The following is a 26,993-nucleotide window of genomic DNA, read 5'->3' as shown; positions in this document are numbered from 1 at the left end:
AAGTTAAATGTTTCTTGATTCTAAGTTGGCCTATATATACATTATGAAGCTGGTTGATCCTCATTCCATGATCCTCACTGCCATGAGCCCAAGGAGTGAGTTTAGTGTGAACTTTATTAAGAAATACCTTCCAATTTTCAAAGTACTATAAAATACAGTAATTAAAACTCCCCTTTCTATGATATTATGCTGTGCTGGCAGGAAAAAAGTGCTTTGCTTTAGTAACTGCAAGTGGCTGCAATTCCTTGCACCCAACAGTCCAGCACTGATATAGGGCCCAGACTTACAGCACAATTCCTTAATGTTGAAGATGCTTCTCCAGGCTCCAAGGGTGGGCTCCTCCTGCCATGTTCTCCTGGCTGGTCTCTGCTTCTCTGGTGACTGCACTGGCTCAGAACTTGGCTCCATACAGGGTACTGTAGTTTAACAACAGGGCTTATGGATCATACCAATGCTTCTAGTGGTTGCAGTCTACAGTCTTAACTTTTTTTAAATAGGTTCTTTTTTTTTTCCAAATAGCTGCCATGCTCGTGCCATCTTCCTCAATCTAGTCAAATTAGGTTTTGGCTGGAAGGAGAAAAATTAAGAAGCATAAGTCATAACTGAGTAAATAAGTTTCAATGCTTCCATACTCTTTCCCCTAATACAGTCATTCCCAGGTTCTTTTAATATCTAATTCAAAGTCCCGCCTGACTTTCAACAGAATCCAATTTAAGAACAATAAAGCACAGTAACAGCAAAACGGGGGAGTAAGGATTTTGTTTTAAATTTAAATGTAACCTGATTTAAATGTAATTTAAGTGTAACCTTGTCTAGTGGAAGGCGTTCCTGCTCATGGCAGGAGGGGTTCAAACTGGATGATCTTTAAGGTCCCTTCCAACCCAAACCATTCTATGATTTTACAAGAAATGTTGCTATTCCTGTGCTTTATCCCCATTTTATAGCATCTTAAACTTTGGGAAAGTAAGCATTTGTTTAATTAGCATCTTTGCCACTAGCAGAATTTCCATGTTTTCCAAGTTTTACACTTAAAAACTGCAAACACTTTAAATGTATGCTTAACCTTAAGGACATTAATCAAGTCAATGTGACCATTCAAATAATATATGGTAAGATCCTTGCTGAAGTGTTTACAGGACAGATGGTTTATGTCCTAAAGTTTCATTTTATTGGTAACAATATGTAAAAAGTCAAGTAATATAAGGCCAATGGTGATGGTTTCAAACCGGACGATCCTAGTTCTAACACACACACATGATGTGCCTCTGGTAACCCAGAACACAGATTACCAGAGGTGTGTCTCACACAGTACCTGTTTTTCCTGCTGTAGATGGTCTATGTCTGCAAGAGGCAGCATTGAAGGTCTCCCATGAGCACACTGGAAGGGCAGCTTACAAGATGACAAAGCTTCAATAAGCCTGCAGCTCTCCTCTAAAGTCAAATGCTCATTAAACTTAATAGCTCCTGAAAAAGAGATACGCATTCTTGCACATGCTGCCAAAGAGGATTCCACTTCCCTCTACAGCTGTGGTTTCCAGTGAAAACAAGGCATCTCCCAAAGATAAGCTGACAGGCTGTAAAGGCAACCCAAATGCTGCAGTGTGGCAGACTTAGGGCTTAGCTCAATTAAACAGCCTGTTGTATAAGGAGATCAGCTTTCCATAGCTTAAACTTTCTGGTAGCCCAAGTCTGATGGATGGTAAGATTATTAGGCTTTGGTGTTTCAGGTAATGTTGCAAGAGGCAAATAGGCTTTTTTGCTTTTCTGTGTGTATGTGTTACAGCTGAAGATGCAAAAAAATCACAAATCAAAAAGCATTAAACCAAGACAATGGTTAATAACATTTTCGTAGGCTTTAGTGGTTCTTTGTGGCTCCCACTGACAGGTACCACTTCCGAGATCAAGTGCTAGCCCTGCCACTAAGTCCTTTCTCTCAAGTGAGCACTTAAAGGCATCCAGAGGATATTCAAGCAGAACATTAGGGAGTTATTTCAGAGGTGTTTGCAAACTTTAGCCTTCACAGATGCACAAGACCACCTGCAATCTGCCTTTCAGCTGCGGGACTTTTTTAGATACAAAAACGCAAAACATTGACTGCCAACTGTAAATGCAGTGACACTCTTGAGAAAACAGATACTTCTGGTTCACATTTGCCCTTTCAGTGTGATATTGTTGGTACTGTATATGGCACAGGAACTGCAACAAGAGGCTGGAGCTACTGCAGTCTACACCAGTTAAGGCCTGCTCACTGCCAGGTGCTGGAAAGCAACAGTTCCCTGAAATGCAAATTTTTACCGCATTCCTTCCAAAAATACTTGAAATGTTGCAGGCACACCTAAACTACCACTTGTGATACTTAAAGGAAATTAAAAATCTGGGGAGAGTGGCTAAGTGTTATTTCCTGCACGCTTTCAAGCAGATTCCAGCACTTTTCCCCCTGGGCCCATCATAGGGCTGTTATTTGAATGGTTTAGAGTTCACACAGATGAATGCATCTCAGAACTGTATGAATCACATGAAGGCTGGAAAGTATGTTAGGCCCATACATTAAAAAATTGGTAGAGTACTGCTTATCCTTTGGTGCTGTCCATGAACATTATCTCCTCATCCCTAAGAAAGGCACAGTCTTTAACCCTGCAATAGCTGCAAACCATCCAAACACTGCCCCAGGGAGGGTGTTGTATAGAGAGAAAGGTTTGAAAATAGAGAAAGAATGAAAGAAAAGTACAATTTCCCTACCATGACAGGCCTGGGAAGCTAACACCTTCAGAAACGTCAGAGGCAGTGTCCCTCGTGCTCCTCCTCTTGTGGTCTGCACTAGCTAAAAGCAGTAAGGGAACATCATGTTACTTTTCATCTAATATGAGAAAAAGTAACTGTAACAGAAAGGAAACTAAAAATGAGGAAAAGCTGGGGGATTATCTAGTCCACTCTCTCATTTGAAGCTCAACACGCACCCTTTGATTCACACAGTAAGCTTTGGATTGTAATAGTCAACTTTAGAAGTAGACAGCAACTCACCTCAACTTGTTCTTGAATAAGCTCCTAGAAAGAAAAAAGGTAATGTCATCAGTTGCTATTTCTCCCTTCTATCCCCCACCCTACTTTGTTCACATCTGTGTATAATTTACTGTGTGACTGCCAGAATCAGAAAAAGTGATGCTGTTGGTAGTACACTGACCACAGTGTGAAAGATCTAGGTGGAAGTCCCACATTTCCAACCTACAGAATGGGCATAACAGAACTCATACCTCAGACTACCATGAATGCCTTTTATCTTTGAAAAGCTGCCCTTCTTCAGATAATAACTAGTTCATGTGGATTTAATTTTAATTCATAATCAATCCCGAATAGGTGCTACCAGATCTAATTAAAATAAAAAGGACTGCAGAATAGATATGCCAAAATGATCATGAGATCTTGAGGCATCTGCAAAGAATGAGTGTTTGTGACCCACAGATCTGAACCCTCCTCCACCACTCTGAGTGCTCTTGGCTCCCAAAACACATGAGGATGGTGCATTTTGAGTGCTTCCCAATTATAGCAAGTTTGGAAGAGAAAATTTAATCAAATTAATCGTCTTCTCTGTTTCTTATTTTCATATCAAAAGAGATGTATGGCAAGACTGGACTGATTCAGAACTCAGCCTAATGTCTGAGTATGGTGCTCCAGAAACAATTTTAAAGGAGTTTATGAGCAGTTATGATTGTGGAGAACTGTTTACAGTGGAAACTGCAAGTAATCACCTCAGGAATTTCTCCCTCAAACTGCAGAACATCTAGAACAGTGGTTTTTAGAAAACCCCACTGCCCATGTAGAGATTCATGGAAACAATTTTAATATTGCTGATACATAAATATTATTTGTTAGGATTTATTCGTTTTACTGTTCCTTCATTTAATAATTTTTCTGTTCCTTCAAGCATTTACTGTCCATTCAAGCATCCATGTGCAGTAAATTGTTGGAGTATCTTTGCTATATACAGTTTTTCTTAGCTTCTCCCCTAGTCCAAGTCTGATACAGTCTCCTATCATTTCAGTTATAGTTCAGTGATTTCAGTTTTGGGACTATTTAGCTACTAAAAGGGATGGCACTTACATTTGCCAGGGGACTTCATTGTCTCGCTCATAAGAGAGATCCTGTAATACCCTGGGCCATGAATAGAGAACAAGACCTACTATCATAACTTCACCCATATCCACAGCTGACCTCCACAATACTTTTAGTGATAGGTTGTCTTTTCCGTCGTAATTCATTGGCTTCTCTTTCTATAAAACACATTGGCACTTTCCTCACAAGAATCAAGGAGCTGTTTGTCTCAGGAAACGATAATTCAAGACCCAAGTCCTCCAAATTCTTGTAGCAGCATCTGAGGAAAAAACCCAACAGAAATAAGACATCAACCACTGTATCTATGACTCCACAGCACATGTAAGTATTTCTGTAATCCACATATATGGTTTCCTTATGTTACTTCCTGTAGCAGTTTCCCATCTCAAAATCCATGCCTCATGAGATTCCAAGTAATTTTGCCCTTTCAGCCTACATTCAGACATGTTTTTTCACTCCAATCAACCATGCATTTTTCATGTTCCACAACCACAAGATTTAGGAGCTCCTGTATCATGTGGAGAGAGGCTTTATTTCTAAATATATAAATCTGCCTTTTCTGAAGATGCACGAGATGTCTGGTTCACCATGCAAACATTCCAGATATTGAAATTACACAGCATTAAGACTACTTTAAGTCTAATCTAAAAGAACTGTGATTTCAATTGACACGTACTAGAAAATACTTAAAATGGAAAAAATATTTTAAGAAATTTATGATGGTTTAATGAACTTTATATCCTGTTAAGCAAAGAGAACACAGGAAAGAACAACCTCTAGTTAATTATGACATATGTCAGCCTGTGGATGGAAAAATACACACGAAAATGAGATTGAGAATTCACAGACAGATGAGAACTTATCTTCCAAATGAAAACAACTGTAGCAATATATACTTTATTAATTCAGGGAATATTCACTTAAAACAAAGGTGGTAAAGGTTAGTTCAAGAAAATAAATTCTTTGAACAAAAAAAGAAAGAAGCAAATCTAAACTTACTAAAATCAGTCATGAAAATAATACCATTATTAACCTCCATATGAAGATGACTTGTGAAATTTTACTCAAAAAAAGAAGACATGTATAGCCTTCAGCAAGCGCACAGGAAGACAAAAAGCCCATTGTAAATGAAATTACAAAATCCAAGCAGCTATTGAAGTCAATTGGGCTTTTCTATTTTTTTTAAATTTATTATTAAGGGAAAAAATAAAGAAGGAAGTTCAAGAGAGTCAACAGAACAATGCATTACTACAATGCTTAGTAGACAAATAACAGAACCAAAGCTGCAGGTGAACCAGAGGTCCAGCTGAACAATTAAATTGTAAGCATAGCTGAAGTGAAAGGTCTTTTAGACAAGCTAATTTATTTCATTACACCAAACTTTACCACAGAATACAGTTATAGTCTGACAGTAACAATAACACCAGAATTTAGATTTTCACATAATACTTTTAAATCATAACTTTTTTGTAATTATATTCTCACAGAGCAATTGCAAAGGGATGAACTGCTAATACAGACTGAAAAATTATAAAGTCACACAGTAAGTACTAGCAAGCCAGGACCAGTAAGCTTCTTGCTGAAAAACACAACTGGCATCCCTCTGTGCTGAATATTCAACCAGTGTCCTTAGAAGAAACACATACCTTTTTGATTTACTTCCTTACTCGTTTTTGTAGAATATTTGTTATTTACCTGATGAAAAAAGTAGCTCTCAGAATTTATTAGCTCTTTCAAAAAGCCATTAATGCCACCTCTTAAAAGCAGCTTAAAAAGGAAATGCAGAAGGTTGTCATGGATAGAGAAGCAACATCTATTATGATTTAGAGACTACGGAAGCAAGGTATGCTGGCAGATGGTCAGCATTCAGCACAAGTCCCGATCTATATCCTCATGATTGTTTATTAATGATGTGGAAAAGAAGAGGCATGGTCAAGCAAGCAAATTTGCAGAAAGCACAAACTTATTTAGGTCAGCTGAGACTGGAGACAAAGTTTAACTCCATCAGAATTTAAAACAAGTAGAAAAATTATGATTGAAATCAGTAGGATGAATGGAAAATGGGCAGAAAAATTGAATTACTGCTCCTAAACACAAATAGAAATTATCAGGAGTAACTTAATCTATTTCTACTTTTGGCTGGCTTCTACATAAATAGCACAAATTAAAAAAATAACCCCCACTACTCTGTGTTTCTTTGTCATGACCATCAACAGACAAGCAGCTCATGCAAGCAGCAGTAGCCAAAAAAGCAGACAAAATATCAGGTGTGGATATAATAAACAGAAAATATGGGCACAGCTGCAAAGCTACTGTACAAATCAACGGGATTCTCTCACTTGGTATATTGTATTCAATTTTAGCCATCCATTCTCTAAAATAGATCTATCAGAAATGGAAGACATTCACAGATGAGTGCAAAAATAAATCAAAGTTGACTAAGAAGCATTACAAATACTGTGGTGTTAGCAAGAACATAACTGAGAGGTGGGAACAACAAAGGCATCCAAATATTACTGAACTGTGAACAACACTAAGCAAATGTATCCCTGTAATAGGCAACAATCTTAATAAGGACTGAATCAGCAGCTGTAGAGCTTGCCACAGGAATCACAAAAAAAACCCCCACAACAGTAACGAGGTAGTACTGACAGAACTTCATCTGAAAATTCAGAACAATACACTGAAAAAACCCCACAAATGCATGTGGCAGGTGACAGACAGGGATTTAGGAGAAAAGAAAGTTTGATTAGTGTCCAACAGGTCAGCAATAGTCCAACAATAAATATGTATCTAAACTCTTGAAGTACAAAAGTTAAATATCCTATTGTAGCTAGGCCACCATTCTGAAACATTTGGGAAACAGTGTTCATTAGTTACTCTTGGCAGGCACCTAGGAAAAAGGAATGTGTTTCTGAAGGATTCACAATACAGACTTTTCATACCCCATCCTTCTCTTCTCAAAAAGTGCCTGTAAAATCAGTACCTAGATCACACTATGGGCACTGCACTCCTTTGTGCACTCCCAAGTCTTGAGCCCCAGACAGGAGGAACAGTTGGAAACTGCTTGGGCCGTCTTCTGGCCCACACATGAAGGTTTACTTTCCCAGGGAAATCAGAGCACATTGCAAAGGCACAGAAATGGCACACCCCAGGGTTTTGTCTTGAGATGTTGTAACAACGTGCCTAAGAAGCATATCTGTTTCCCTCAGCACAGAGCCAATTGGGCTGAGCTCAGGAAAGAATCGACAGCTTTTCTCCTGAGTTTCATGGTAACCCAGCAATACATAGAGATCTTCCTGGTCAACAGAGCCATCCCCAAAAACTGAGAACTATTTGTCATTACTAACCGTAGAAATCTTCTTTGCTCTTCTGGAACTTCAATCTCAAAAGGGGGAGAGATGGAGGATGACAGTATTTTCTTCTTGCCACATGCTGCAGCTTCCTTCTCATAGGAATCTGTGAATGAAACATTTAGAAGTATCCCTCTTAAAATATTTATGGAGGCATTACCCTTAATGACCCTCTGGTTTGGCAAGTAATCCCCTGCTTGGATTAAAAAGTGACCACAGAATGCCTTCTCTTGAAACTTGTGGAGGACTGGGAATGTCACAAACCAGACATCCAGTCTCTGGGGAAGGGTTGGTTAATGCCATTTTGTTTTTTCCCACCAGTTCCAAAAAAGAGTCACCCTAAATAGCAAAAAAACCTACTGATATATTTGGTTCAGCTCAGAGAGAACAATTTTTCCACAGAAAAGTCAGATATAAATGGAGTTAAAATACTATTCATTAAGCATTTCTCCCTTCAGTCTTTACCTTTTTTCAGTACCTGACCAAAAGGAGCAGAGTTCCTGGAACACTCTGCAGGAACTGCGCAGTGTTTGTTGATGTAAGAGAAGGTCAATGATTTTTAAGTACTTGATGGATGGCTATTGTGCTTTTTAACACTGAAACCAATGGCTAATGAGCTTACACAGAAGACTATTATCCCTTTGCAAACAGTCAGACTGTGGAAATTTCAGGCTTTAAGCACAGTATTCAGCTAAAAAGGAACCAAATGAACTATGCTCTTTACTCGGCATCCCATGTCTTATTCTTCACAGTATAACCACACAAACTTATTGATGTTGTTCTATTTCCTCTTCATTGTTTTTCCTATCAGTCTTCCTGCTCTTTCATTATGTCAGGACTATTTTAGTTCAATAGTTCTGTGGATAGGGAGTATATATTTTATTTTTGGAAAGGCTGTAAGAATTTTCAGCTGCCAATATTATGACTGCTACAGATACTGAATGTCTGCACTCTTCTAGGGATCAGGATAAAGATGACAAATGAATATCCTGTTGGTTCTGTACATCCCAGATAGCTCACTCCTACTTTTCTGTGCACTGATTATCTTTGTTTCTTAGATCACCTGAATCCTCACCTGCAATCAGCTGCTCCAAGCGGATCCGTTCATGAGCTGCATGTTGGTCCACCAAAATCAAGAGGTTTCCATCTAAAAATGTACCACAACAGATGAGAAATAGGCAACTTTTTACCAGACAATCGCATGGGTTAGGAAGAATAACCACTTCCCAGAGGCCACATTTAGAAGATAAGTATCAGCCTGTTTCACAGAAACAAAGTGAGGAGGAGGCTGTGTTGGCAGAACATAAAGTTACTACAGAACAGAAATTCAGTGGTCCAAAATGGTGGTTAAATTAGGCAATTAAATTGAGTCAGAAACTTTTGTCTATCGACATCTTTATCTAACTTCAGAATGAGAGCTGAGGTCACCCATAAACTGTTCTGTTTGACACAGTCTTTTAAAATGTTACAAAAACTACTGATTTTGAATGCCTTTTTTGTACAGCTTCAGAGAGCTTCAACAATGAATACATCCAGACACTGTGAACAGATCCTGAAAGATATTAGCAATTTGAGTACAATCTATTTTTATAACATTAATCTGAAGGCAGTAGGAACACTCAACAATGTCCAAAACAAAGATAAAGAAGATCCAAGAAATTTCAAGCAAAGACTAAGATTTTCCTCTACTAACAATATCAACCAAGGCAAGAAGAGATTACAAATAGGACAGTGCTCCCTCTGCAGTCCACTTGACAGCCACCTCAACTTCATGCTATTAACCAGTCTTACCTGCCTTTTCATCCATTTCATTCCTGGTGTTAATTAAACAAGCGATAAATTTATTGTCCACTTGCTGAAGAACCTGTAAGATACTCAGAAAACTCATTACAGAGCAGTAAAATTATTTTTTAAATGAAGGCAAACAAAAGAAACAACAATCAAAATGGATCAAGACCAACAAATAGCTAGTAGGACAACTAGACAAGTGGAAGCCACATCTTTCCTAATCCAAAAGGCCTAGCAAAACTAGACTGAGAAGCTATAGAGTTATTCTTTGTAAATACAGTGGGGGCTAAATATGGAAAAGGCAGAAATCATTTAAGATAAAAGATAATACTGGCAGAAGGTCAAATGACCATTAAGTGGTCATGAAACAGCTTACTCTGGATCCAAGAGAAAGTTTCAAAATACAGAAAAAAAAAATCTGGGTAAACTTTTTCAAAGATAGTCATAAGGGCATGAGCACTAATTGTTCTAAGGTGAATTAAATGGTCATGTAGAAACCTCCTTGAGTTGGGAATGAAAGCTGTGCACAGTGACGCTGAGTAATTGATTTGTTGGTATCACCAAAAGAGAATGAAAACAACGTTTTTTTAACCTGCTAATCAACTGCAGAAGACAGGAAGCAATTTGTCCCTTCATTTTTTGATGTAGAATTTGCGTCTGTGACTTGATTCCACCTTCCCCTCAAGCATCAGAAATCAACCAGAGCAACAGGCAATACTGAGATGGGTGCACAATGCTTTCAGTATCTTATTGTTAGATCTCAAATAGGGTGTTATGGAGGAATTTCTCCCAATGTCACATAGATAGAGGTCACCCTGAATTCTCTGTTTCACAACATGTGCATTGTTCACCTGGTAGGTAAAAATTAATGGATGACTCTACTTCTTTGCAGAGATGCAAGACTCATGATTCTTTTTGTTATTTTCCTGTCGCATGATGCAACATTTTGTGCTTTTAATCTTTTGTAGAGAGATTCTCAAAATTGCTATAGGGTACTGAAGGCAGGATTTAGCTTTTTCAGAGACAGGAAGTAGTAATTTCCTCTACTTTTGCCTTCTTAAAAACACAGAAAGGAAAACATTACACAGGTGAAGTTAATCACAGAAACATTCAGTAAGTTTTAAAGAACAGTTCTTACTATGAGTAAACAGACAAATGGTACTTTCAATTTTCCATCTTTCCTCTCTTGTCTTGGTGAAACATAACCTACTCACTATAGTAACTTTATTTACTCCTGTTATTCATGCACTCACAACATAAGTAAGGGAATAATTTGGATCCTTGTCTACCCTGGAGATGAACCTTACCACGCCTCACACGGTCAGAACTTGCAATCTCAAAGCCAGCCACCTGACTGCATAAGACTAGTGCTAGCTGGGCCAATAAGCCTCTTGTCACTGGAATGCAAGAGAGGGAGAGAATCCACTCTGGCATTTCTACCCAGGCAAACCATCAAATATGTAAGCTGAAGACATATATTTACATTAGCTTATGAGCTAACATTCAAAACATTTGATTAAAAAAGCACTACAACAGTAAAACCTGATGTTATTATGCCATTTTCAAAAATCACTTTTAAGGGCAGACATAAATCTTAGGGCAAAATTTCAAGTTTTTCCATTAAATCTGGGATTTTCTTTTTAAATCACTCTGCTAAGGCATTAAATTTCTAAGGTCAATAAAAATGGAAGATACAGTTCACAGATTTAAAAGAAATATGAACTAAGCAAATGTCTACACCAAATACAAAAGCTGTATTTTGAACTATCATTTAATTAATAATGTTTCTAAGCAGCAGTAACAGGACTCTCTCTTGATTTTGATTTAACCATGCTAGTCAAGTAATTTCAGAGTCACAGGCAGATAGATGATACTAAGATATGGCATGACACACGTCTGCTGGTATCACATGACCAAGAATTCTGTTAGTGCTTGTGAAAATTAGGAATATGAAATGTTTTTCTGGATATCTCTTTCCTACCAGGTAGAAACATCAGCAAATCCCATCTGCTGAGTGGGAATTTGGGGGTGAAAACTAGTAATAAATTATACTGTACCTGCATTGAATGAACCATGTCTTTGGTGAAACGATAAGGATACAAGATATTGTGAATTTTCACAGCCAGACTGTCAGCCTGACCACTGGTCACATCAACTGCAATCTGTAAAAACAGCATTCCAGATCAGGGAAAGGCCCAACGATATGGCAAAAAACTCCGTAACACACACAGTGAATACTCCAAACAAACTAGCTTTAATGAAAACTGGAAATAACTCCGCATTTCACAAACCAAGCTTTCTACACAAGGATAACACCAACTAAAAAAATCATCTGGCAATCCCTCTCTTTCTATCCCCATCTATTTTTCCCATCTGGCTATTACCTGCTAATTTCAATGCATGCAGCTGATTCCAAGTACCTGTCAAAAGCTGAAGTTAATTATCAGCCTACGTGAGCTCTCAGGGGATTGCATTACAGAGGATGTATTACCCCAGAATGAGTCAGAGCACATGTCACCTCAAGGACTGAACAGAACTGTTCCCTTCCAGAAACTCACCAGCAGGTGGTTTGCAGCTCCATGCCTATTGTTTGCAGGTGGAAATGGTCACATACATATGTTTACACACACACAACATGAGGATTAAAGATAATGCTACCTCATGACAGCAAAGGAAGTTTTTCTAAAAGCTCCAACATTGTTTCCCTCTCACATGCTGTAATCCTGCCAGGCTATAAAAACAGCTATGGTAAAATACACTTTTAAGACCTGTTCAAATCCGGGTTATTTTCTCTCTGTCCACAAAGCAGAGAGACACTATATTACAATTTTGCCATTCGATAACTTTTAATTTTAAGATGACTACCTACACAGAGGGAAAGATACTTTACAATGTTTTGGTTTTGAAATTACATAAAATGAAAGATTAGCCTGATACCTGTTTCTCTTTGAATAAATCCACAATAATGATTTGCACCTAAACAGTCTATAAAAACCAAAACTGTCAGGTCTATAGTGTAATATATCTCTGGATAACTTATATGCAACAATCATTACATTTGCAATTTGGGACCCAATGTCAGAAAATAACAAAAATCTAAAATTATTCCTATTTCAGCATGAGATGCAAGGTAATACTTACATCTGGGCAGGGAATAAAAACAGGATTATCCCATTCCAAAAGCAGTGACTGGAGAGACTCCCCTTCAGCATCTAGGAACGAACAAATAGATTATACAGGGACTATGACCATCTGTCAATAAAAGGTTCACTGGGTACCTCTACCTCACACAAATATGATTTCATTGTTTCCTTCATAAAAAGGGGAGAGTGTACAAATAAATAATGGAACATGGCTTCTGTACTGTCTGTTTTAACTAGGAAGGGCAATGTGCATCTTTCTGCCCCCTAAAAATGCTGCAGGCACAATTCAATAGGCCTGTAAAAGGGGTGGAGGGATGGTAGAGAAAGAAAGACCTCTTTAGCTACCCACTCCCTCTGGACAAAGTTACATACCAAAAAGATTATTTCATCCTTTCCACCGCAAAAAAAAAGTGTGAGGATTGAAGCTATTTTTCACATTCCAAGGCTGGAATGAGTACAAAGAAGGGAGTAAGTAATTATTCTTTAAACTCATGACATAATTCAACAAAGAACTGGGTATTTCATCCTGTAAATAAGTATCCCCTAACCTGCCCTCAACCCGAAAAGGTTTGTTTCCAGTTCTAGATCTAAGATGACTCACACAGCCCCATTGTTAACAGACCTTGAGTAATTCTGGGTTCCTGTTGGGACATCTGGGAGAATTCTTTGATTTGTTTTTACCACAGAACACTGTGTCCTGGAAAGCTGGCCCTACCTCTCAGATTCTGGCTTGCCTGAGTCTTGTCTTTTTGAGGTCTAGGAAGGAAGGGAAGCACAATCTCACTTCTAAAGGGGTGGCATCTGAACTGAAACCCTAAACAAAAAAATAAATTTACTGCTGCATAATCAGCAGCATGCAAAATTACAAAAGCTATATAATTATTATATTCTTATAAAGGAGCATGTGCTTAGCCCTGTAAAATTTCTAGTATCCCACAGATTTTGCAACCTAATATTGAGAAATAACAACACATAGTAAAAAGCTGAGAATTATCAGATATACGTGCCTTGGGAAATGTAAAAATATTACCATGGCTTCTGCAGGACTGTATTTAAAAATTGGCTGGTGCTTTAAACTTGTAATAATTATTTCCAGAATTAGTGCAATCAGAAGTGTTTTCCCCAAAGAAAAAGGACACATATAGCAGTCTATCAGAGATCAAAACACTGTTGAATTCCCTCTGTTAAGGAGTGGCAAAACTGTCGGTCTAGCACCATTCCCATCAATACTTGACACAGTTATCAGGAATTTGTAAAACTGAAAACTACAAGTCAGTGAGCCCACATGAGATAACAGAGTTAGTCCAACAATATGTCAATATGTTCCCACCCATCCAGAAATGATTTAATATTACAAACTTGTATTGTTATCAAGAGTATTAAGAAAAGTGGCTCAGATTTCCAGCACATTGGTAAACATTTCACCCTTCCTTTGGTACAATCCAGTCTTCTATTCTTTGTGAAATAATAATGAATTAATAAAGTTCCTTTCTACCAAGAAATTAAGGGTGTGCATTCAGGAAAAGAGACAGAGTGATAACGCCAAAGAAAACCAGCTGTGTGCTGATAAGCTCAGTGTGAAAAGGCTCTATAAAATCTTAGGCCAGTCCATAGACTCCTGACTGTTGGCTCCATTCCAGTGAGGACTAGTGACCCTGGGGACTGAGAATCCTTTCGAGAACCCAAACTGGCAGCCCAGCACTCAGAGTAACTCAGCATCCCATTGTCACAAAACCCAGAGGAGACAAAATGGCCTTATGTAGTTCCTGGTAAACTGTGGCAAATTGAAGAATGCTGCCTAACTTAGACTCTGACAGAACTTTTATAACTATTGTCAAGAAAAGACATTATGTTTCAAGTTCACAGAAGAATCTACCATCTGTATCAACACAAGTCCAGTATTTTATACATGTAATAGACAAAGAGTCACCTCCCTGTCTTTTCTTGCAGGGAAAATCCTTGTTCAAGATATACATTGTTCATAAAGTCAGGACTGACTTGCTCCAATGCAGGTGAGACTTCAGACTTGGCAGCGACATTATTAATATGATTCTTTTGACAAGTAGTATCAGAAAAGGTGCTGAGGATAATAATGTATATACTTTATGCAGGCAAACCCCATACAATTATCATATTTGAGCATTCATTTTCACCCGCCTCAGTTAGACCATTAAGATACACCAGTATAATGACATAGCATAATGAAAGGAACAAAAGTTGCAAATATAGCTGGCATAACAACAAAGACCAGGTTGAGCTAGTATAGTATCCTACTACAAATGCATTGTTCAAAAAGGCCTCCAATGGTGAAATGAAGTTTGATAAATTTTCCCGTAGCAATCAATTTAATCAGTGCCAAGATGCCTGAGTCTAACCTACAAAATCTAACATCTCTGTTGAGCACATGGCTTGTGACTGGAAAAGATGACAGACAGCCACTGCTGTCATGAAAAAGAGGATATGGATTATTCTTAACCTACTTCCACTTACTGCTAAGCAGTGTAACTTCCCTAGAATTGTGTATGAGATACTATTCTTAATAAATCATGGGGCTATGAAATTCTAAGTGAAGACCATGGGATTACTGACACTATTCTAAAAAGCAAAATGAAAGCATACAAGTAAAGACATCATTCTGCTCCTGGGTCTTAATAACAGACCAAAACAGTGCTCAACATTAAGAGACATGAATGCTGTGTTAGGATACAGTTATGTTTATTCCTATGGCTGAAAGGAACAAACATCCTTTGCTTCAAAAACATATGAAAGAACATGTTTGTGGAACTTTGAAAACCTAAGATCTGTAGGATCTAGCCACAGTTCAAACACCTTGTGAAGGTTTTGGAGGTCCAGCTCTCAAACTAAGAAAAGAATAAAATCAGACGTCTCCCCAAAGAGCTGACAAGAGTTAAGAAAGACTGGCACCACCGATACAATGGAGAATAACACCACTGCTAAGGCTAAAAACAATGCCATGGGAGGTACAAAGATGCAATACAATATATGTCTTCAAAGCCTACAGACTACACATCATCTGAAAGCATAAGGGTACATGAGGTATTATGCCCATAAACATGAATACACTATTCAAACATTTCAGATAGAAGGTCAAGTGCTACATCTCATGGCTTTGGCTGGCTACTAGACAGTACTGTGGGCAACAAAACTGGTATACCACAGAAACTAAAATGTTAGTCAAGGAGTGTATATTTGCGCTTGCAAGTTGTTTCACTTAACAAAAATTTGCATCAAATTTTCTTCAAGAGAACACAATAAATATTAAAAACTATTGGCATCAATTATTATACATAAAAGGGAATAGCACAGCAACTGAAACACCTGCTGCAGCAGTGTTTCTGTGACTGCTGACAAAGAAGGAAGTAACAGACAAAAATGGAACAAACCAAAGGCTATGACAATTGATTAGACAAATTTTTTGCATGATAACTATCTAGAAAGAAGTCCAAATGACTTTTCCAAAACAAATTATGAGGCAGAAAATAGAGTCTACATAAGGAATGGCTACATCCTCACTCATAAAATCTGCCTATAGACAGAATGAAGAACAACTTGCAAACATAGATATATCCCTTGAAGGGAAAATTATCAAAGACAGTACTAGACAGACAAACTAGATTAGGAAGATACAGAAACTCAAAACCCAACAGATAGTTCAGTGAAGTCTCATGAACACCGTGCCCCTGAAAAACTAATACAATACAGTGTCCTTTCACTAGCGGAAAAGGTCCACCATCAAAACACCAACAATGCTGCACAACATCTGCTACAAAGTGTGAAAGAACAGCCTGCCTTCCAAACTCCATGGACAGGAGACTACACATTCTCCATGAAGTTAGATTTTTTATTCATCTCTCAAGGGTTGCTTTAAATTTTGTATGCAGTTTGAAAAAATTTTAATATGAGGCTCTCTGTAACAACACATTCTTAGAAATACAACCATTTAGAACAAAATGGTAAAAAACACAGTATTTTTCTGGTATGCTTACTTTGAAGTATGTTTCTCATTTTATATGTGACAACAATTATATGTAACTGTTATCACAGCAAATGTCAGGATGCCCCATGGAAACTAGCCAGCTATGTGTTAACTGACATGATGCTGACATTTCTTTTTTACCATTTCATTAAAAATGATCTTTTAATATCTTTACTGTTAATGTTCTACTGTCTCCATAGTCCCCAATGCTTTCCTGTTTTCCATGCAGCTATTATCCATAAGCCAGCGACTATTTCAGTATAAACTCTCAGCTGCTGCCAGCAAGATTATTTCATGCACCTAGCAGAACAGTTTTCCTCATCCCATTTTTACATCCGCCACCCCTCTTACCATTCTCTGAAACAACATTCACAGCCATTGTTGTTATATCTTGAACACATGCAGTTTGAAATCCTTCACTAGGAGGAGTGTTGTAGGTGCTCAGTCCAGTTGCTTTATTGATGTATATTGTCTTACCCGATAAAGCATCAAAATCTTGCAGCCAGACAGAACAACAGGAATCATTCCTGGGATTGGCTGTGCTTGTGTTGTCGGCAGAGAATTCCAAGTTCCTTTGTGAGGTCTCATGGGGAACCTCAGTATCCTTCATATTTTGTTCTGAGGATTCACCTAATGTACTTTTATCATTACAGATTATATTAGTACAATCATTTTTAGCAGGTAATGATAAAACAGTGCCTGAAGAGACTGTGTACTCTCCTTCTATACTGCTGACTGGTGATGAGTTGACAGGACTCTTCATAGACTCTGCTATCACACCATCTGATTGCGAGCACGCAGGCCCCTTAGAAATGCTGGACTTAGATTCTCTCACTTTTTCCAACGAGGATTTATATGTTTGACAAACATTATACAAAAAATCATTTGAGGATTCAAGATCAAAAGAATGGTCATCTTTTCTATTTGAGTCTGTTTGGAACTGTTCACCAAGTTGTTCTACTTCTTTGTGATCAGTTTTCATTCTGGATAGTTTGGATGATAATGATCCTGAAGATCTTTTACAACTTGTATTTTTGTTACTAACCAGAGAGTAATCAGACAATGTCAAAGGACTCTGACAAAGGGCTCGTTTGTCCTGTGACAGTTCTCCATTACAAAATAAAGTCTTTTCCAAGGAACCAAAACCTTGGCTAGTATTATTAGAATCTGCATCTTCTGCAGGTGGAGTTTCACAACTGCTGAAGTTATCATGATTGTCATTCTCATTCTTAGAAAAGTCACTCTTAGTTTCTGAACTAAGAACTGGGAGATGAAATTCACTTTGCTCTGACATGGGTGTTGGTAGCCTAGATTTGATTCTCCCATAATATCTCCTGAACTTTTCTAATGATCCCAGCTGTGTGGACAAGCTCAGTTTCTTAGAGGGCTGAGGTCTTGGCACAGCTATCTGTTTTCTAGTGGTTTTAATAACAATTTTCTTGCAAGGAATACCTGAAGAAGTTGCCTGCGGCAATTCCGTATCATTCAATGTTTCATAAGGTCTTTTATTGGTAGCAGTAGGCATAGCTATCTTCTCCCTCACCTGATGTGACAAAGGTTTGTTCTCATTACCATCAGTCATGCATACTTCTCTGGTAAAAGAAGCTGTATATTCTTTATTTGTATTACCGGAAATACCCTTAGCATTTGAAGACTGAATCACAACATTCACTTTGTGGCCAAAAATATCTTTGGCACTGACAGGGCCAGGCCTACATTGTGTGTTTAATTGAAGACTTGTTTCTGTTTGTTCATAGTCACGTGGGGGCTCATTTTGCATGACACTTCTTATGAGGCCTGTAAGGCACAACTTTAATGGTATTGAACTAACAGCCCCTCGTCTGGCATCATCTATCACTTCAGCTGTTTCCCTGTTTCTTCTTTCATTACACAGTCTCATTAATGAACTTCCACAGACAGTTTCAGGTCCCACTGCTGTTTCAGTAGGGTCTTCTCTCTCAGGCAGTGACTGAATAACATCCTTATTTAACACACGGACCTTACTGCTTTCCCGTATTACTTGGCCTTGCTGGCTGCCCACATCTTTTATATTATTCTCTGCACAATCCCCTAGGTCACCACAATCATCTCTTATTTCTGATCTGGCCCCTCCACTGAAAGAGGAACGAAGATGTTCTGAAGGTTTTAAATGAGTATCAAATACTTTCTGGGAACTGTTAGTGTATTTTGGCTCCTGTTCTGAGGTATTAGATTTAATTAAATTAGAAACGGTGTCATCTTTGCTTGGCAATGGAATCTCTGCTTTATTGTTTCTACATGGATCAGATGACTCAGCAGTGTTCTGAATTGGGGCATTTGCAGTTTCCTGTATATTTTTACTTGACTCCATAAGACTTGAACTTTTTTTTTGAGTAATGGATTTCCTCTTGACATCTTTTGACTGCAAGGTACACATTTCATAGGAATCAACAATTTCATTACATGCTTTCTTAAAACTTTCTTGGATGCTCTTCTCATCAAGAATTGAAGGCTTCAGAACTGGGGCATTATGCAAAGAAAAGTCATTATCTTCATTAAATTCTCTGATGTCCTCACTACACGGTTCAATAAATAAATGCTCTCGTTTCAAGAATATTTTCACTCCTTCCTCTATGCAAGTTAGAAGAACATCCCAGTTCTGGAACTCAATCAGAGTCTTTGCAGGTTCCAGGCACACATCATAGTCACTGTACGCACAGGTCACGTTGAGAATAAAGATCCCGTACAACTCTGGCCCACAGCGATGGCAACCTGGACTTGAACTAGCCTGTCGGCTTGCAGGGATACTTTTTGCCTTGCAAATTACGCTTTCTTTTCTTAATAAAAAATCAATTAGTTTATGTAGTCTTGTCTTTAAAACAAGCCTTCTATTCACATACAAGAACTGCATATTCTTATTGTAATGTCCCTCAGTACTAATAAAACCACTTATCTCAAATCCTCCAGACTTGTGATTTATTTCTCGCAACTTCTGGGATCTGCCCAGTCCATAAATTTGACAAAACCGAGAGTATACATCTCTTGTCTTAGGGAGCTGAAGCACCATAGAACAAGAAACATCATTTCTTAAAGAAAGGGAAACAGAAGGATGCATTAGCGAAACAGCCTCTACCTTCTGTCTCACTCTCTCAATTTCCAGCGCAGGATCCATACACTTTCTCCTCACCGGTAACTGATGGAACAGATTGCACACAGTGACTGTAGTTCCACCACTTGGTCTGTTCAATTCAGTTTCACATACTTCCAGTGCTTGCCCATTGTGAAACAGTTTCATAAATGTTTTTGCTGTCCTGCTGGTCTTAGATGAGATTTCCACTACACTGGCCATGTTGGCTATACTTGCCAAAGCCTCTCCTCTGAAGCCATAGAAAGTCAGGTTCTCCAAGTCTCTCACTGAACTGCACTTGCTGGTGAAGTAGCGCTTTCCAATAGCCTTTAAGTCCTCTTTCCCCATCCCAGAGCCATTGTCCACCACCTGGATCTTAAAAGCTTCCAAATCCACCCTGATAGCTATACATGTTGCTTTGGCATCAATGCTATTGAGAACAAGCTCCTCAACACACTGTCCAAGTGAGTTAACAGTGACTCCAGAACGCAGCCTGGCTCGCACATCTTCCACCAAACGTTTGATCATGTCAAAATCTGATAGATGAGAAACACAGGAAATTGCAGGAAGCTCACTGCTCCATGTTCCTTAAAACATGGAGAGAAAAGGAAAAAAAGAAATTAAAGAAATTCAAATTAAAAACCTGAAAAGACTTTCATTTATTTCATTCACCCTCATAAATACACTTTTCTTAGTTTTCTTGGCATTCAGAGGCTTTTTCTGTGATTACTTTCATGTTCAGGCTCTGACTACACACCATCAGTGCCTTTAGGGTAAATGGCCAGAGCCTGAGTCTAAGCTCCTTACTAACAACATACTGTGTTCTCAAACTCAACATGCCCAAATCAAACTCCTACCATATGAGGCAAAACTCAAAGGACCTGCAAGCAAAAGGTTTCTACTGAAATTTTCATCAGAATTATAGAGTAAGCATCACCAAGAACTGGGCAGAAAGCTGCTTTATTCCTGTTTTTACCTCTACGTCCCCATAAAAATTCACAGTGGTTCACCCTGGTCAAATAGCATCTGCTGCTACTTATCCAGGAAAGGAGTAAAGCAAGCTTGGGAATGGGTGTCAGGCAAAGAGGAACCTGTTTATGCGAAAGAGAACCCACTGTTTCCAATCCTTGGCGCCTACTGGTTTCCTAGTGGCATTCAAGGGGGCTGCTTGCCGTCCCTGGGGATCCGGTGCCGCCGCTATCACAGGTCTCCCGAGGCTCCCTGGCCCCGGGGGCTGAGGAGGGCAGCGCGGACCCGCGGCTCAGCTCGCCACCACACGCTATTCGCGCCCTCCCCTCACAGACGGAGGGCCCACTGCTTCCTCCTCCCGGCCGCCCGGGCCCCGCTCCCGCGTCCCGCCCTCGCCCCCTCAGCACGCACCGGACCGGGGCGGCCCCGCAACGGCCGCTGCGCGAGACCAACGGCGCCGGGCCGCCGGGCTCCTCGCGGGGGGCGACGGCGCGTGCGCAGCCGCGAGCGGGCGGAGCCGGGGCAGATGCACGCCGGGAGTTGTAGTTCCCGCCCCGACCCGGCCCACAGAGGCCGGGAAAGGCCGGAGCTCGGCCCGGCTGCGGGAAGCACGCTTTCCCCCGGGCCACTCCCGCACGGCGGCACCCAGCGGGGAAAGGGGGCAGCTTTGGCAACAAGATCCCGCTCCGAGGGCCGTCATCCACTCAGCCCCTCCATCTGACTCCCATTCCACACAGGAGGTGAAATCCAAGCAATTTTATTCTACAGAAAATGTGAAGTTCTGGAATACAATAAATTGTTTCTGAGGCATTTAGTGCACAAAAATAATGTTTTTAGCGGGGTTTTCTATCAGCATTGACCCTGTGATTTCCTTCACACGAACACCACACTCTACATATTTCAGATTTATCTCATGTACAACTCCCCAAACCACATACACTTGGAAACAGAGGTTCTGCCCCTGAACAGCCCCTCCAACAGAGACAACATAGCTCTTCCTCTACCCACCAGAATTCTGCGAAAAGCTGAGCATCAAACTAACAGCGCAGCAAAACAATAAATTAGAAATTCAATAAAATAAAGTTCTCTAGAACTGAACACTGGCTGACTGATGAGTGAGGAAGAGGGGAAATGTTCCGTGAGGGCAGCTCACGCTCCAGACTTTGCTTCTTCCTGGACAAAGTCACTTCAAAATCTGGAATTCCTTGTGCTCCAGCGCCTTGATCTTCTTCTCATTGCTGAACTCTGCTCGGCTGATACGGGACTGGGGACTTCCTATCTTTCTGAGCCATTCTTGCAGCTCCCGCACCCTGGCAGTTGGACCCTGGATTTGCCCTTGGACAGTGCCGTGGCTGGTATTTTGGACCCAGCCAACAAGCCCCAGTCTCTTAGCCTCCCCCTGAGAAGACAATGCAAAGCAAAATGAGGTTAATCCAAACTGCAAAAGAGCAATAAAACAACATTCGCATCCAGGAGCCAATTTTGGCAAGACACAGACCTCCGAGGAAGTTCCTGTGGCTCAGGCAGCAGGAAAGCAGCAGAGGATTCACTCGAGTACTAAACATATTCTTTCACGCGAAAAACTGCGGCTGAAACTCACTCTTCAGTCACGCTTACATAACCCGGCCGGGCTGCCAGCAGCACCGCGATGCCAGCGCTCAGCCCTTGGCCACGACCCCGCCCGCCCGCGGCTCGGCCCCTCCAAGGCGCCCGCAGAGGGCTGATAGCGGGCACGGCGCACGCCGGCAGGCAGAGCAGCCCGCCCTGAGGGATCGCGGCACGCACCTGGGTGTACTTGCGGAAGAACACGCCCTGCACCTTGCCGGACACCTCGTAATCCACGGACACCAAGCCCTCGTCCTCCGCCATGGCGGCACCGCCACTGCCTCCCGCTTCCCCTGCCTGCGGCTGCAGCCGCCGCGCGCCCCGCTGCGCCTGCGCCGCCTGCCGGCCGCTGGGGGCGTGGCCCCCCTGCTGCGGCCAATGAAGAGCCGCAGCGGGGCCGGGCCGGGCCCTCATTCGCCACCTCATGAATAATGCATACGGGGCGGCTCATGAATAATGCATTAGGCCCGCCCACGGCCGCCGCGCTCGTTCCGCCGTGGAACGGCCTCGCGGCCGGGAGCGGTCCGGGGGCGCGCGCTGGCCGGAGCGGCGCCGGTCTCCCGGCAACAGCCGCCAGCAGCGGCGGGGGGCGCGGCGGGCACGGCTCCGCGCCCGGGCCCCGGGAGCCGCGGGAAGCCGGAGGGGTCTCTTGGGCCATAAGCGCAGCGTGTGGCGACGCAGCTTGCCGAGGAGGGAGGCCGGCGGAGCGCCGGGCGTAGCCCCGCAGGTAACCCCGCTCGCCCCGCGGCGTGAGCACTCGACATACCTCGGGGGATGTGGTGGAACGAGCCACAGGAAGACTGTGCCGAGCTTGGTCGGACTCCTGCTTGTCAGATCTGTGTGACATACTGGTGGATCACATTGCCAGAACTGGAGGGACACGTTAAGGGAAACCTCTGTCACTGCAGTGTATTTCTGCTGCTACCGTGATAAGGCAGGGCTCAGACGGAAAGAGAAATAAAAGTGTGTCTTATTTCTGGCTGTATAAACCGTTGGGACCAGTAGAGGCAGCATGGGAGCTCCCTAAATGGAAGGAATGTAAAGATTTATAGAAAGCAGAGAAGTTACAAAACCTTCACTAATACTTATTATAACCTCTGTCTGCAGCCTCCACGCATAAACTATTAGGAGAAGATTTGTCCAGTTTTTGGATAAAATTGTCTGTAATGGCTTTGCTTCTAACCTCAGGCTCTTTCTCAGGCGCTGAATGGCTTTTTTTCCACCGGTGGCTCCTGTGGCGCCAGCTACTAAGCTTGCTCCTGGTTCCCAGCCAAAACACCAGCAGAACAACTTTCAGCATGGATTCATACTTGACAAAGAGGAAAGTTTAAAAGATCTCTGTGCCCAAAAGAACCGAAGATATTCCTATTCAATGTCTGCAGAAAGCGCTCAGGACAGACCCAGGCATGGAGGCTTCTGTTCAGGCAGACCAGAGAGCAAGTATCTCATCCGCCAGGCCTGTGCTCTGTCAGCTGAATCACTAGGCAGACAGAAAGAAGGAGTGGACCGTGCATATCCCCTGCAACCAATTTCTCACCACAAGAGTGCAAGTGCTCCACTGCTCAGCACTGGAAGTCCCCCGTATGTGCAGGAAGCTCCAAATAGTAGATCAAGCTCAATAAGCAAAGGGATGGTTCCAGCAGGGAGGTCTCAGTTAGCTGCAGTGCTCCGCCCTTGGGTAGGAAAGCCTGAACCATCAGTCCCCCATCTATACAGGACAGACCTGGCCTATATCCTAAAGCTGGAGGCAGATAGAAGGAACCTAGAAGAGGCAATTCAAAAGAAAAAGGCCATTCTTGGAGAGAAGCTGAGGAGGACAGTGGAGACACTTAGGAGGATTCAAAGAGAGAAGGAGCGTATCAAGGTAGTGGAGAGAAGAGACAGTGAAGTGGAAAGGACCCATGAGCAAAAAGCCACAAGGCACCCTGAAGAGAAAACTTTCAGAGCTGCAGACAGGCCAGGTGTCGGGATCTTCAGTGGAGCACAGTCTGCAGAGGACACTATCCCCAAGCCTGACACCACTCTCCACCCCCAAGAACTGGCTGTGGGGAAATTCAAGGGGTGGCTGGTGGCCACAAAATACAACAAAACAAACAACAGCAAAATGCAAGACAACATACCCATGGAGCATTTAGCTTCTTGTTCAAAACTGGCCCCAAAACATAGCCTTTCTCTCTCTGCCCTCTCAGACCAAGATTCTGATGACCACCCATCTGCAGAGATGCTATCCATGCAGTCTGCCAGTGCTGCGGAGCAGGTGGGGTTTGGACAATGCAGCTTCTGCAAACGTAAGTTTCTCTGCACCAGGCTTGAGAAACACATGAGTATCTGTGGCAAGAACCAAGACTCCAAGAGGAAAGTGTTTGACTCCAGCAAGGCCAGAGCTAGGGGAACAGAACTGGAACAATATCAGCAGCGGAAGAGCTCAAGGAGTCCTCAGGTAATGTGTAGTCCCTTGCCTCCCTGGATCCACATGTACTGCTCACACTCCTTCCACTTCAACATCTGACTGAGACGCAAGCACCTTCCCATGTACATGAGGCTAAGGGATAAAATCCAGCTATTGCCTCTGAAAGGTTCTTGCCAAATGGATTAATAGATCCATTTGCAATCTCATAGATGGAGGCAGGAGTCCTGACTTAGCTTTATAATGTGTCAAGGGTGTACTACTGGAGAAAGCTCACTTCTTTGCTGTAGTTAGGATGCAGACTTCTGCTGCAGTAAAGCTCTGTGACATCAGGGGCTGCAGGGAGCTGACTGAAAATCCAGATAATAACACAGTCTGTTAAAATGAAGGTAGTGGAAACATGCAGCTCTGTTCCTGCAAAGCAGATATAGGAACCCTCTCTGCTTCCTTGGCCCTACTGCTTGCTTTTCTAGTTATCCTCAAGCTCTTTGTAAATACTGGTGTTTCCATCAGTATTTCCTTTACATCCTCCTTCGTGCTGGTCTTTTTGATTCCCTTTGTGGGACTGAGCTTGTCAGGCTGGGTTTTACGTCAACAGGGAATGCACAGGACCAGGTGACATGGGTTGGGCTCTGAGTGTGAGTTTGAGAGTGGAGGCTGATGGTGGTCCCAGTTGCTCTGACTGCCTTTCCCTTCTGCAGAGTAAAACACCACCCAGAAAGAACAACTGGAAGCAGAAGCACGAGGCTCTCATCCACATCGTCTCACAGGCCCGCCAGGTGCAGCAAATCCTTGCTAAGGGGGGGAAGGACCTGCCCCCATTGCCTCCCATTGAAAATCCAGACTACGTTGCCTGCACCTACTGTGGACGCAAGTTTGCTCCCCGAGCAGCCGAGAGACACATTCCCAAATGCAAGAACATAAAGAATAGGCCCCCACCTCCACCACAGAGGAGGCGCTGATGAGGCAGTGCCCAGCTGTACCTGCTGCTCTGATTCCCTACCTGTTTTTTGCCAATTCCCAGCAATAGACATTTGTGTTTTCTGTAGTCTCAGCACTGGCTGCAAGCTTCTATGTACAGCAAGTGAACAGCTCAGGATGTATAAGCTGAATAACAGAACTTGTATACTTTGACCTGTGCCCTGAGTTGCCCTACGAGAAATGTCCCTTTCCTCAGCAAAAGAAGCTCAGGATCAGAAATTCCAGGGGTTAGAAAACCTAGCACTAGCAGGCACTTACTGTTCAAATCCATATGTCAATTCATGTGTATAGAACAACAGGGATACGCTGAACCAACCAGGCCCTTGAGGTAACAGAACAAGCATCACATTCAGATTTAGTATTTTTAAAAATGGAGTTTTCCTGCAGGCCAAGTTGCTAGGGACTTCTAAAAAACAAAGCTTGCACCCTTCCTTAAGTCATCTGCTTATATTCATCTTGGTTGCTGCAATGGTAGGGAATTATGACAAAAACATATCCCTTCTTTGTTTTCTTCCCGAGATTTTTCTAGATTCTGATTATTAAATATATTAAACTAGTTCTCTTGTGTAAAAGTTATTTTAAATGGTCACAGAGTGTTCTCACAGTAAGAAAGACTACTTTGTATGAGAAAGTTGCAACAAGAAGTGAACAAGGAACAAAAAAACTCCAGCGGCTCCTTTTGCAAGTCCTCCGGTAGCAGAGCAGCAGCTCATGGGAACCTAGGGAAAGATCTGAAGCAATGAGATTAAGCTGGAATAGTCAGAAGCTGAATATGAAGAAATATTCCGGCCTTCAATGTGTGAACCTGACTCCTGAAAGAGCTTGGAGAGCTTCTGTCCTATAGATATGTGAGCAGAAATATCAATCCCTTGGCACATCCTGGAAAAGCATGAAGGTTCCAGAAAGGATCATTGCTGCACTGTGCCGGCCAACAATGAGTGTACAAACCTGAGAGAAAAAGCAGACTCAAAAGAAGGGAAAATAATTTGCTGTATCCAAACTGATCAGAGAAGCAAGGCCAATGCTTTAACTGCAGTGTTTCAAAAAAACAGGATAGCAAGAGGTAGGAAAGGGGTAAACTGAAACCTTTATGCCAGCCTCCCTGAATTCATGAAAGGTATAAGTGAATTGAACACACTAGTTAAAAAATTCAGCACCACTGCCTGTCTTCTAATATTAACTGTTTCCCTTGCACTATGTTTTATTGACTATATTTAGTGGACCCTAAAGGTCAGCAGATTGTAAATGGTGACATGTGGATACACACTGAAAAGCATTTGATGCTGTAAAATAAGCCCATGTGTTGGGGACTTCTCATAACTGGCAGGTAAATAGCTAACACTGAGATTGAAAAGACTGAAACTGTAGATTAAGAAAAAGTTATTAATATTAAATCACCAGGCTTCATTCGTTACCTGTTTTGGAGCTAACTGTGGGCAGTTCTCCCCTCTTTGCTGTTGTTTCAGTATCCAGAAAGTCTCTGATAACTGGTTTAAAACTTAGTAACATATTAGACAAAGTATCAGGCTCAGCA

At 41.5% G+C, this 26,993-nt stretch overlaps 3 protein-coding genes across 3 annotated transcripts; 1 reads left to right on the top strand and 2 right to left on the bottom strand.

Annotated features, from left to right (window-relative positions):
• Positions 1-96: 96 nt before the first annotated feature.
• MLH3 (mutL homolog 3) lies at positions 97-21,166 on the bottom strand. Its single transcript, XM_048306165.1, has 11 exons — positions 20,878-21,166; positions 12,393-12,463; positions 11,309-11,413; positions 9,255-9,327; positions 8,539-8,610; positions 7,461-7,569; positions 4,210-4,369; positions 3,022-3,045; positions 2,740-2,821; positions 1,313-1,464; positions 97-567 (listed from the first exon to the last, which is right to left on the bottom strand). The coding sequence occupies exons 1-11, from the start codon at positions 21,164-21,166 to the stop codon at positions 490-492; spliced, it is 1,215 nt and encodes a 404-aa protein (XP_048162122.1). The 3' UTR covers positions 97-489.
• Positions 21,167-21,207: 41 nt separating this feature from the next.
• Positions 21,208-22,500, bottom strand: ACYP1 (acylphosphatase 1). Its single transcript, XM_048307703.1, has 2 exons — positions 22,252-22,500; positions 21,208-21,865 (listed from the first exon to the last, which is right to left on the bottom strand). Exons 1-2 carry the CDS (start codon positions 22,495-22,497, stop codon positions 21,650-21,652), a joined length of 462 nt encoding a protein of 153 aa, XP_048163660.1. The 5' UTR covers positions 22,498-22,500; the 3' UTR covers positions 21,208-21,649.
• Positions 22,501-22,564: 64 nt separating this feature from the next.
• ZC2HC1C (zinc finger C2HC-type containing 1C) lies at positions 22,565-26,031 on the top strand. The gene is made up of 3 exons (XM_048307701.1): positions 22,565-22,798; positions 23,272-24,511; positions 25,180-26,031. The coding sequence occupies exons 2-3, from the start codon at positions 23,279-23,281 to the stop codon at positions 25,438-25,440; spliced, it is 1,494 nt and encodes a 497-aa protein (XP_048163658.1). The 5' UTR covers positions 22,565-22,798; positions 23,272-23,278; the 3' UTR covers positions 25,441-26,031.
• The last annotated feature ends 962 nt before the right edge of the window (positions 26,032-26,993 follow it).

Source organism: Corvus hawaiiensis, chromosome 6, assembly GCF_020740725.1.
Source record: "Corvus hawaiiensis isolate bCorHaw1 chromosome 6, bCorHaw1.pri.cur, whole genome shotgun sequence".
Lineage (NCBI taxonomy): Eukaryota > Metazoa > Chordata > Aves > Passeriformes > Corvidae > Corvus > Corvus hawaiiensis.
The sequence above is the reverse complement of the archived record's forward strand: the minus strand, read 5'-3'. Positions and strand labels throughout refer to the sequence as shown.

Coding starts and splice junctions, on each gene's coding strand:
- MLH3 (XM_048306165.1), bottom strand. CDS start 21,166: ATGACGGCCCTCGGAGCGGGATCTTGTTGCCAAAGCTGCCCCCTTTCC. Junction 4,370..7,460: donor GAGCAAAGAAGATTTCTACG/GTTAGTAATGAC, acceptor TTTTTTCCTCAG/ATGCTGCTACAAGAATTTGG. Junction 568..1,312: donor ATCTACAGCAGGAAAAACAG/GTACTGTGTGAG, acceptor TTCTCCTTCCAG/CCAAAACCTAATTTGACTAG.
- ACYP1 (XM_048307703.1), bottom strand. CDS start 22,497: ATGAGGTGGCGAATGAGGGCCCGGCCCGGCCCCGCTGCGGCTCTTCAT. Junction 21,866..22,251: donor TCTTCCGCAAGTACACCCAG/GTGCGTGCCGCG, acceptor TTGTCTTCTCAG/GGGGAGGCTAAGAGACTGGG.
- ZC2HC1C (XM_048307701.1), top strand. CDS start 23,279: ATGGCTTTTTTTCCACCGGTGGCTCCTGTGGCGCCAGCTACTAAGCTT. Junction 24,512..25,179: donor AGAGCTCAAGGAGTCCTCAG/GTAATGTGTAGT, acceptor TCCCTTCTGCAG/AGTAAAACACCACCCAGAAA.